The sequence below is a fragment of the Nothoprocta perdicaria genome, unplaced genomic scaffold (genome assembly GCF_003342845.1).
Source record: "Nothoprocta perdicaria isolate Ctin4 unplaced genomic scaffold, notPer1 scaffold_72, whole genome shotgun sequence".
Classification (NCBI taxonomy): Eukaryota; Metazoa; Chordata; class Aves; order Tinamiformes; family Tinamidae; genus Nothoprocta; species Nothoprocta perdicaria.
Genome location: NW_020455999.1, coordinates 2,811,048 through 2,822,587, shown reverse-complemented (window position 1 = coordinate 2,822,587; position 11,540 = coordinate 2,811,048). Strand labels below are relative to the sequence as shown.

Below are 11,540 nucleotides of genomic sequence, written 5' to 3'. Positions count from 1 at the left end.
TAAAAGACTCCAAGCTCGACAGCTGCTGCTCCGTACCAAGGGAAGGGAGCCTATTCAGGGACAGCACAATGGGGAATGAAAGGCAGATCTCGGAAGGGGTCATTTAAGCCTTACCTGGTTTTAAGAACAAATGATTGCAGAAAGAGTGAGAAATATATGCATGTGTATTCACATTAGAATACATGCATTAATACACAAAAATACATATACTAACATGAACATCTATTAGGAGCATGAACCCCTATTATGAACACATTATAATATGAACACATACTAAGAGAAGTGTTTATTTAGTATCCTTTCTATGTCAGTAAAGGATCTCCAAATGCTTGATAATAATCCATATAATGTTTACTATTCCTGTATTGCATCTTACTATTTCTGTACTGCGTCTTATAGCCAGAGAAACCGTAGTGCAGGTACGTGTGTGCACGTGGCCCCAGTTTGCCCACATGAATCCCTGGTGTGTGCTGGCGTGCTGCACTCTGCAGCCGCAGCTCCCGGTCATCTCCATGCAGGCAGCGGCCCAGTGGGAGCAGCGATGAACTGTGCTGCTCACAGCTCCCTGGCTCAGCCTCCATCATTAATCAGCACCTCCGTTTTCTTCCCTCTACAAGACTTATCTTCCCCCCACAAGACTTATCTTGCATTTATTGAAAAAAGCCATGAAGTATTTGTGACATGTTTTATGCGTGGCCCACGAGCTGCATAACATGTCCTGGTCAGACAGCAAAGACCAGAATAGAAAGCGTTTTGAATACCCGTGTGTGCTGGAAATTAAATGGATAGTGTCCTTGCAGTGTTGGACACATGAAGCTCTTTTCTATTTCACTTGGGCAAAGCTGGGGACACGGTCACTGGAGGGAGAACTCCTGGGTTACAGGGACCGCAGGGCAAGGGAATTGGTGAAAACGCTGCTCTGTCCCGAGAATCCGGAGCCGCCGGTGCCCATGCACAGGCAGAGCCGCGCGGCGCGGGGCGGCCGGCGTCCCCAGCGGGGCCGCTCCAGGCGTCCCCAAGGCGCCGCCGACCTCCCYCTGGGCGCGTGTGAAGCCGGCGCCCTGTCTGTGTGCCCAGTGCTGGGTGGCGTCAGGCAGCAGCCCTTTCTCGCCGAGGGCCCGCTCTTTCCCAGCCTCTGCCGCRCGGTTCTCACCGCGCTCCTGCCCCTCGCGCACACTCCCCACCTGCTCCTCCGGGGGAAGGTCATTATCCCGCTATTCACCGGCAGCGGAGCGTGCACGGGAGACGCGCGGCGCATTGTGCTGCCGCCYGCCGCGGTTGGCTGCGGAGCGTGGGAAACTGCGCCAGGCCCCGGACCCACCRGCTCTCGCAGGGCTCGCGCGCTATAAAAGCAGGGCAGAGCGGGACCCCCGCACCGCACTCCTCCGGGACGTCCGCCCTTCCCAGGTCTTCCTTCCTCGCTCAGGACAAATGGCTCCCAGCGCTGTGTTCTTGGCGCCTGACAGTCTGCTGACAGCAAAAGAGAAAAATAAAGTAAGTGCGGGCAGGGCCAGGGCGCTCGGCGCTGCGCTCCCAGCTCTCTGCAAACACTGGTTTGCACCAGATCAGAAACTTGCCCACACCGTTTAGGAACTGAAATGTGCCACTAAYAGTTCTGTGAAATGCTAGAGGAAAGATCTTTCAAATAACAAGTCTCTTTTCCTTTGCTTTTTGCAGCTCAGGAAGCCGGTGGTGGAAAAAATGCGCCGTGACCGGATTAACAGCAGCATCGAGCAGCTCAAGCTGCTCCTGGAGAAGGAGTTCCAGCGGCACCAGCCCAACTCCAAGCTGGAGAAGGCCGACATCCTGGAAATGACYGTCAGCTACCTGAAGCAGCAGAGCCAGTTGCAGATGAAGAGTGAGTATTGAATTTTGCTCTTGTCTGGAGCTTACTGTAAATTCATGACAGTTATAATGGAACTCCAGCCATAAGCAATTGCTCTAAACTCTTTTTTCTTTCTCTTCCTCTTTTCTTCCCTTTTCTAGCTGCAGGATGCTTCCGTAAAAGCTCTCAGTTTGACTTCAGAGAGGGCTACTCTAGATGTCTGCAAGAAGCTTTCCATTTCCTCTCTCTGCAAAAGGTCCAAGCAGAGACACACACCAAGCTTTTAAGCCACTTCCAGAAGAGCCAGTCCGCTGCTCCAGAGCTCGTCTTTTCGTCTGGCAATCACAGCACCCCAAAGCAAGGATCTCTGAAGGACACCAATACCCTCTGGAGGCCCTGGTAGTCAGGGAAGTGCTTCCTTCATGGACCTTTGCCTTTTAGAGTCCAGAGGAAGGATCTGACTGCATCTGATAGTCCAGCTCTGATCCTCTCTTCCGTAGGGAATATTATTTTCCCATGTATTTTATTTATGTATGGAAAGAATGGAATACTTTTGACTTTTATGGGATCTTTGGCAAAAGTTGAGGCATTCTGTTGAGTGGTGTTGATGCTGCGTGGGCACCGGTGGTAACAGTATGCGCGGCATGTGGCCCGGGCAGGGGCAAATGTCTTCATAATGAAGGAGGTATTTTTGTATATGTTACACTGTGACAGAAGGGAATTGCTGTAGGAGAGATTTCTCTAACAAGTAGGAGAGATTTCTCTAACCATCCTTGTCAGAGCCATTGGCTCTGCTCTGGCTTGACTAGGCGCCCTAGTCACGCTGGAGACCAGATTCCCCACCCTGGTTCATGCACACTTGATAAAACAATTTCCCCCTCCTTGCTTACAACTTACACAGAATTAAAGATCAGTTTTGTTTTATGGTTGTTCCCTAATTGCCCTTTCATAGTCTTAGGATACAAAGTGGAACAGAAGATAGGAACTATGTAGAATATTTCTACTGTTTTGCTGCTTTTTTCATTTTAGAAAAAGAATATGTTACTGCTTTATGTTAAAGAAAGGATAGTAGATAAAAGGCTTGATTGGTTGATGTTTTACATTTTTTGGTGCAAGCTATGCTTTTTCCAGCATTTTGATATTATTAATGACTTTTGTCTGTTTGAAGTGCTCTAATTCACTATGGATGGTGTTTCTCCCATTCCTGGGATGGCCCTGTGGCTTGTATGCATACTGTGTATGTGTCTYGGTGTTGCAGAGAGCAATAAAAATGCATTTGTGTGCACCTTCTGCCTGGCTTCTTTCCCTCTGAAGGAGATGCGATCCCTGGGGCCTCCGAACACTAATTAGGCCCTTTCATTGTGAAAAACGAGAATCTTCTTACCTGGAGCCTTAAAGGAGGCCTAAAGGGGATGCAGTGGGGCTGCGAGCAGCGCTTGGCTTTGTACTCTGGCCACTTTGCTCTCCAGCAGCCCAGGCTTGGGGCCAGCAGAGACGCTGCAAACATGACACTGAATGTGCTTGCACATCTACCTGGCCTAGGACCACAAGGGACATGTGCAGTGAGGACAGCAACTGTCTGGCTTAGGCTCTCTCATCACTCCCCAGCCTTTTTTGCATTACTCTATTCCAAAAAAAAATTGAACCCCTGAAACTGCCTGTGCATATCCTACAAATAGGATTAGATAGGATTTACAGAACTTATAATTTATAAGGCATAATTGTTTTCTTCTAGAAGTGCCAGAAGAGAATTGTTTACAAATCCACCTGCGTAACCCTGTGTGTAGGACACGGGTATGTAGGACCTCCTGCATGCTGTAAGGAGGTTCCCAGGCCAGGCAGAAACACCAAACACCAGCCAGAATTTCCAGTTCCTGCACTGTGGTTGTCTTAACTCAGAGATCAAATGCTGTTATCACATGCTAGGTCACAGGACCAACTGACTTGAGCCATGTGAACTGCACAGGGTCAAATCGGAAACATTACTCAATATTTTAGCTTGCTGCCTGAGGAAAGAATGCATGTGGGCTGCCAAATAGGAGTTAAGTCAAGCAGGCTTATAACGGGCACGTGGAATGAAGCAGCAGTCCCGGGGCAAGGAGGAAGGTGCAGACGGCAGTACCTGCTTGCAAGGTGCAAGAGTTGCTGATTGGGACGTTCCCGGGAAACGCACAGGAGCAGGGGAACCATGAGCAGCTTGGAGCTGCTGTCCCAGTCGCTGTGTGCGCTGCAGCCTCCCTGCACTCGTCCTGGCCTGTGTCTGACCAAAACAGGCTGCTCTGCCTCTGTCAGAGCGACGGTTCTCCCACTGCAATGCGGGAGGATCCCATTGCAGGGCTGGGCACTGCAGAGCAGTACAGTGCTGTTGCTGCTGCCGAAACAGGAACAAAACGAAGCAAAACAAAAAACCTGAATGTGCTCTGCAATTTCAACCAAACCCAGAGGTCTCCAGGATATCATGTTCCCATCAATTTTGGGAAAGTAGGCTACTAGAGAGATTCCAAGTTACCGTGTTCCTGAGGGAAAGTCTGAAACTGGAAGTCACCTGTATTGCTGCGTGCTGAAGAATTCAGAGAGGAGAGGAAATGCTACAAGTCTTTCCCCTACAGGAAAGGCTTTGATCACAACTTGTACCTAATTAGGCACAAAACAACTCAAGCACAAAATATAAAGCCACAGGAAACTTGTTCTCATAAGTTTCACTTGCAAAGCTTGTAATTTGCACTATGTTTGATCAAAGGGGAGGTACCTATTTTTGTTTTCAAACAGAGGCTGTATCAGGTTTGTTCATTTTTCCCTAAGAGAGTTGCCCTTGGAGAGCACCATGGCTGAAATATAGACCCAAAATGCAAATAGAACAATAAAATTATAGGCAGCTAAAAATAACCCGAAAGCACGAGAAAACGGCTGCCATGCTAACTTCCAGGTACCCCGTGACTCCAACACGACAAGAAAAACACCTACAAGAAGAGGCTGGTGGTTCTGAATCCCCTGATCAGCAATGTGGGGCCCGCGGGAAGCCGCGCAGTCCTGCGTCCCACGGGAGGCAGGGGCTGCGAGTGAACGGGAACCGCCTCTTGCCACCCCTGGGGCCAAGAGCTCCCCAAGCTCCGCACTGCCCTTTACCTCAGGTCCTTATGGATCCCCAGAAGTGTCGGGAATGCAGGGAACGGAGCGGAGGCCTTGGTTAAGGCTTCATCCCACCATTTCCTGCTTTCACCGGCTGTGCCAACTTTCGTCTAGGGTTTGTGGTGTCTCCTATCTCTGGCTGCGGTTTTCAGGGCTTGTGGGCTGCACAAATATCCGCTTGGCTGCTGCGCACTCACAGAGTGGAAAATGAAGGGGGATTTTGGCACATGAGCCCTTAAGGGCATAAATTCCCATAAATTGGGAATGCTGCCGGTAAGGTGCAGCCTAGTCAGAAACGGCCCCGAGCTGCTTGCATTGCCTCGCTGCTGCCCGGGGTGCTCGGCAGTGCTCTCGCCTCCCTGGCTCGCGCCGCGCTCATCTAGGAACCGGGCTCCCACCCTTCCCTATCTGCGAGGTAGCGCTTCCCGGCAGCGGGGAGGAACGCCGGTCCATTTCCCCCGCGGATCACATGCTGTATTAATGGCAACAGCTGTTGAAAACACTCCCTGTGCTCCAGCTTATCTGGACATCTGCTGAGAGCTGACCAATGCTGACGTGTCTATAAATCCGTGCTGCTAGCCTGAAAACACAAGCAGCACAAGGTGAAACTTGGAGAGTTTTCGTGTAATTCTTAGGCTAAATAAGTTATCAGTTACCCATCCGCGGCCCCTTTTGCTTTCTTTTCCGAGTTAATTACTCTCCAGCTAGTCTTGCACATATTTGTGAACATGTTTTTGCAAACAGCCTCCAGGCTCAGCTCGCCTCCGGTTGACAGCTTGCCAGCCCCGTGTTCGGAGAGTGAGCAAGGGGAAGGCGGCATCGCGGTGCCCCCRTGGCCCGGGTGCGGGCCGAGGCGCCGCTTCTGCTTTGCAGAGCGTTTCCCCTCCGCGGTGGCRGCAGCTGCAGGGCAGCTCCCGCGCCCTCTGCGCCCGACGCCCCCGCGGGGGCCAAGGTTCCCGGCTGTCCCGCTTTCGCTTTCACTCTGGGAGCTGCAGCTTTACTGTCCCGCAGCGCTGCGGGAGCCGTGGGGCCGTGGGGCTGCGGGTGCTGCGGGGCTGCAGGGCAGTGGGTGCCGTGGGCCTGTGGGTTCTGCGGGGCTGCGGGTGCTGTGGGGCTGCAGGGCATTGGGTGCTGTGGGGCCGTGGGAGCCGTGGGGCTGCGGGGCTGTGGGTGCTGCGGGGCTGTAAGTGCTGCAGGTCTGCGGGTGCCGTGGGCGCTGCGGCCACAACATGGGGCAGCGAGCCCGGGCTGAGCTGTCACCGCTGCGCCTGGTGAGCGGGCAGGAGCCGGCGCGGGAGGGCGGCGCGCGGGGCTGAGGCTGGGGAGCTCATTGCTCGAGTGGCGTGGGGCGGGCTGCGTGTGCCGCGGCGGGTGGGATGCAGGGGCTGCGGCAGGGAAGAGTCAAGGAGCTGCTCCGTGTTCCCCACGCAGGGCCCCACGTGGCAGCTCCCGCGCATCCTGCTGGGATGTGCCACGGGGTGGGCAGGAGCTGGGGCCAAGAGGCAGCGGGTGACGAGCCTGCCAGGGCAGGGAGGGTGCCGAGGGGCAGCGCAGGGCGCTCCACACAGCGCCCAGTGCTGCTCAGCGCCCTGCCTTCCCCCGCTGCAAGTGGCAAAGGGTTTGGGAGGGGAGCACTGAGTTGGCAGCCTGCACAGTTGAAACCCTTTCTGTTCCCGTCTAAAGGTCGTTGTGTTTTTCCTGGTGACACAACCAGAGCACGGGGATGCTATGGACTGTGGGCTGGCAGAATATCCCATAGGTGCCGAGTGCTGCCCCATGTGCGCGGCGGGTAGGTGAATGTGGGCTCTTCATTTAAAGAAGTATCTCATGATTTGAAACTCTTCCTTCACTGTTCCTGTCCTGTGACTTGAAACTCTTCCTTCTCCCTGTCTGCCTCTCAGGGAGGCCCTGATCCCTGCAGCGGCTCACGGCCTCGCGCTGCTGTCTTCAGCATAGCTGCCCCTGCTGCTGCACCGATAATCTCGTGGCACAGCTGCGAGCAGCGGCCCCCAATGTCCTCGCCGAGCGGCATTCAAGCTTCACTGGAAACAGTGCTTTCACTTGGGGTTTTAGTTTTTAACATTATCTTTGCTATTGCTACTGCTGTTAGGCTATTTCTGAAGTCCTTATATTTTATCTATAGCAGTTAATGCTGGTTTAATGCTGCTGTCAGTCCCAGGCCACGTAAGCCTTGCTAACAGTGCCACAATTTCGGGTTGTTTTGGTTTTTAGGATTTCAGGTGTTCAAGAATTGTACTGCAGTGTCCAGCACAACATGCATACCTTGTGCTGAGGGTACGTACACTGATCGTCCCAGTGGTCTGGAACACTGCAGGAAATGTAAACTCTGCAATAAAGGTAAGGAGGACGGCAAAGGAGCAGCCAAGTTTGAATGTCTGTCATGACTTTCCTGGGAGGGTTCTCCCCTGCCTGTTTCTCCCCCCAGTCTCTTCATGATTTGGTAAAAATATGAAGAGGGGAGAGGCTCTTGCCACCGTGCAGACCTCAGAAAGGTATTTACGTGGGGACTGAAGGCAAAACTGGCCTACATATGAAACCAGCACCAGTGAAAGGACGTCATCTGCTGCATAAAATCTGAAGGCTGCTTTGGATGGCAGCGTGGTGGCTGAAGAGCTGTCTTGAGAGACTGGGAGAGACTGTCTTGAGAGACTAGCTCCCTTGCAGCTGAGCTAAGAACCTCTGAATTAGGAGTGTTTGGCTTTTGCCTTGGAAGTCCCTTAGCACCAATGTACATTTGACTCAGGATGCCGTGAGTGTGAGGAATGGGCTACCTTTATACATCCAAAAAAGGAATTAACTTCCCTAGCTCTGTGAATTCTGGTACTTTCCACCCATGCCTCAAGGTGTGGCTGAATGAGCATTTTTGTTCTTGCACCTGCTGAATTTGCTTAGGTTAATCCTGTGGTTGCACGTGTGGATTTCTTTTAGGAGCCAATCTGGTGGCAGAAGYAGCCTGTACCTCTACGAAGAACACAGTATGTGGCTGTCCCTTGGGATATTTCTGCAGCCGTTTGGGGACTGAAAGCTGTGATTTTTGCCAGCGCTACACTGTCTGCCCTCCTGGCACTGTGCTGAAAGAGAGGGGTAAGCCAGCACAGCATCTGCAATGACCCAGAGCAAGACACTTCTCATGCACTGTGTGTTTGGGGGTTGATTGTGAGGAAAGTGGCTGTYAGTTCATCCAGAAAAAGTGCTGCAGAGTCGGTGAGAATGGGAAGGCTGGCACAGGCGGGGGACGCGGGACACATGGCCCTGCTGAAAGCTTGCAGAATCCAGGGATGTCCCAGATGCTGAGGCAGGGGATGTGGCCTGGGATCCTTCTTCCATATGCAAAGGCGAAAGAAGTGCATGAGCTTTTGTCTATAGTGAGGAGTCTGCAGTAATCACCTGGTCATTTAAGAAGACCATGTTGAACTGGAGCTCCTTTTGGACACAGGTGAAGGTGGAAAACCTGTTGTCTTCTCCCTCCTAGGCACAGAAAACACCGACAACGTGTGTGAAGCTTGTCCTCCTGGAACCTTCTCGGCCGCCAACATGTCACACAGCTGTATACCCTGGCCCAGGTAAGTAGCTTGGTGGGTGTAGGGCTGTTCTTACCAAATGTTGACTCTGTGAGGTGCTTTTTGCAAAAGAGCAGGTTCCTGCTTCAATAAAGTCCTGAGTAAGGAAGGTTCTTCCTATGGCCCCCCACCACTCTTCCTTGGGAACAACTTAATTTCTCTCTTACTTACAAACTCACTAGCATGACAGATTTAGCCCTTGGCCCCTCGTCCCAACCTGTCACTGCACAGGGGTCTCAGAGCTCCAGCAGAGCTGGATTTGGACCCAGGAGGAGCAGTGCCCTGGGTTTCAATAGATACACCCCTTAGTTACAGTGGACTTGATGACAGTTTGCTTCTGAGGAGAACCAAATTGCATTTCCATGTATTAAAATGAACAGGTAAAAGTCAAGTCATTCTTTGATGAGCAACGAAGTCAGAGTGAATTTCTGAATGTCCCTGGAAAACAGTGTGAAGTTTGCTGACATGTTCCAATGTGATTGTCTCTTTCCTCACATCAGGGTCAAGCAGAATAGCCTAGTACAAGGAGAGGAAAGAGCAGCTTCAAATGCAGCTTGTACTGCTATTATCGCTTGCACTGTACTTATGCTAGCTGCTGGTGCAGCATGCTTTGGGTATATCTGGCAAAGGAGGAAGAGGGAAAATCATGTGCCACGTAAGTAAAAATAGCATATGTGTAAAGGGTAATTTTACAATAGGTATTATTTTGAAGAACAGTTTTTGTTTCACCAGAAGATAAGGGGCTATAATCTTAGCAGCCAATTAGAAGTGATCAGTAAAGAAATGGCACCATTTCTGGGTTGCACAGTTCAGCGGTTGTTTTGATGCCTCCTTTGAGGCTGAGCCTGTGCAGGCTCATCACTGAGCCACTTGTCCACACATCCAAGGACAAGATAACTAGATTAGAAAGTGCATTACTATAAAATTAATCTTACTGTATTTTGATGGGACTGTTAACTTTTATTTGCAGAGGTTCAGGAATCAAGGGTGAGTAGCTCTTCTTTTTCTTTTATATGCTGAAATAGGTTTTGGTTTAGTGTTCGCACGTGCTGTGTTTTATGGGCTCAGGGTGTCCTCGGGTATCAGAGGAGCTTGTGGATGAGGGGATTGTATGGGGCATCCACAATCCCCAAGGCAATGCAGTGTAAGCTCATCTCAAGTGATTCTTGTCAGGCATTTGGGATCTAGCCCTGGTGCTGTCATTATCTCATGCCATTGTTCAGGAATAGATGTCCAAAGGGATTTAGGAGATGGACTCCTAATGAAAAATTGAACTTAATTTATACAATTTGCTGTATCTGTCTATTATCTCTATATTCTATGACATTGTATATCCTCTAAAAGTTTCAAATAGCTACTTGCAAGATCTGAGGAGTGCAAAGGATGGGGTCATGTTTTGTAGGAAAAATGCTGAATGGCCCGTATAGTTTGCACTTGTAATTTGAGAGAGGACCAGCAATAATTCCTGGTCTTATGGAAGGAGTGAATGAGAGCTCAAGCTGTTAGTAGTGAAAATAGCAGGCATTTGATTAAAAAAAGCTGACTYTTCCTCCTCTCTGTTTCCCTCTGCCATGTTTTGAAGAGTGGACCGCAGGGTCAGGCACTTGTATTAACTGTGGAGAATGGGGATAAAATAGCACCTGTGCTGGAGACCACTGCCAATTCTGAAGACCATGGTTTCCGAATAGCTATTTTTGTCTGAACAGTTGTAGTCAATGGAGATGGCAAAGAAAAAAAATATTCCCAAATATTCTTAGGGAGAGAGACAGCTTATTGTCTTGAAAATGAAAAGAGGACCTACAAAAGAGCTAAGAAAAGAGCAGCTYTAATGGAATCTTCTGCAGCATCCAAGCTGAGTGATGGGAAAAAGAGTCTAGCACTGAAAGAAACATGWAGCTTTTAATCACTCTTCATAAATGAAATGTACACACTTACTGTCTTTTGCTAGTCATCTCTGCTCAAATCTGTGATCATGTCACAATAAAAAAGTTAAGGTCTCATATGAACATTATGTCTAGAAATAAAGGTCTTAACGATGAAGTCTCGTTGTTTTTTCTTTAAGACTTTTTTTTTTTTAGGGCCCAATAAAAGTTACGTTTATGCTAGTCTTTGCCTYGCAGTAATCAGGGACATATGAACTGCCCAACATTTCTTTTACTCCCATGTATTTTACATAAGAAAGAACACCTATGGCATTTACAGTTCTGATGTTAAAGCTCTAACTTGACTAAGTGACTAAAAGCAGAAGGACAGAGGCTCATGGATTCCTGCAAGTCATATATATAGGAAGAACTCCACTAGCTCTGACTGCTGCATTTTTGAGTCAGGGTCATCTGATAAGCACATTATTCGTTTTCTATAATGTTCTATCGCTTTAGTAGCAGGTATGTGATGACTTACTGGATAGGTCACAATGAATAGTAAGTTTATTCATTGAGCAAACTTTTTTTTTTTTTTTGATCTTTGTTTCTCTAAACCACTTCTTTGGCAGCCAGTTTCTGTTTTTAAAGGGCTGGATATTTTCCACCATTTSGCTTACTGTTGAATGTACCGTTAACCACTAGTTGTTCCTCTGTAACACGTGTGTATGAAGCATTACTTCCATTGTTGAGTGAAAGCTTGCTTTAGCAAACTGTCAAATAAACTCAAACCCCCCACAATGGAAGGAGTTCAGAAAACAGTGTCAAGAACATTTCAGCCCTGCCTGTGGCTACGTGCCAACCACTGGGTAAGTACAGGCTGTTTTTCATCTTCTTGTAACTTCTCTCACTATAAAAGCCATACTTTGGCTTTGTAGCATCCTGCTTTGGCACCTGCACTGTTGATAGGTCTGGCTTTGAACAGACTTCAGATTTTAAGCTTTGCAACTTGCTGTACTGCTGCCCGCTCACACGTAGCAGGTGTTACCGTGCACCTTGCTGCTGACATGTAGGTTGTTTTCTTCCGTAAATGCAAATTGTGAAATGCATTACCTGGCAGTAACAGCTCTGAGAGGATACTTGCCT

At 49.5% G+C, this 11,540-nt stretch overlaps 2 protein-coding genes across 3 annotated transcripts; both read left to right on the top strand.

The window, feature by feature from the left end:
• The first annotated feature begins 1,377 nt into the window (after positions 1-1,377).
• LOC112957406 (transcription factor HES-5-like) lies at positions 1,378-2,557 on the top strand. Its single transcript, XM_026051043.1, has 3 exons — positions 1,378-1,494; positions 1,678-1,858; positions 1,987-2,557. Exons 1-3 carry the CDS (start codon positions 1,432-1,434, stop codon positions 2,226-2,228), a joined length of 486 nt encoding a protein of 161 aa, XP_025906828.1. The 5' UTR covers positions 1,378-1,431; the 3' UTR covers positions 2,229-2,557.
• Positions 2,558-6,138: 3,581 nt separating this feature from the next.
• On the top strand, positions 6,139-10,569 carry TNFRSF14 (TNF receptor superfamily member 14). 2 transcript variants are annotated; one of them, XM_026050932.1, is made up of 8 exons: positions 6,139-6,225; positions 6,638-6,743; positions 7,187-7,312; positions 7,904-8,059; positions 8,448-8,538; positions 9,036-9,190; positions 9,506-9,522; positions 10,118-10,569. In XM_026050932.1, exons 1-8 carry the CDS (start codon positions 6,184-6,186, stop codon positions 10,235-10,237), a joined length of 813 nt encoding a protein of 270 aa, XP_025906717.1. In that variant the 5' UTR covers positions 6,139-6,183; the 3' UTR covers positions 10,238-10,569. The 2 variants fall into 2 exon arrangements, with proteins under 2 accessions (XP_025906717.1, XP_025906718.1); XM_026050933.1 differs by lacking the exon at positions 9,506-9,522 and having other exon boundaries at positions 10,118-10,218.
• The last annotated feature ends 971 nt before the right edge of the window (positions 10,570-11,540 follow it).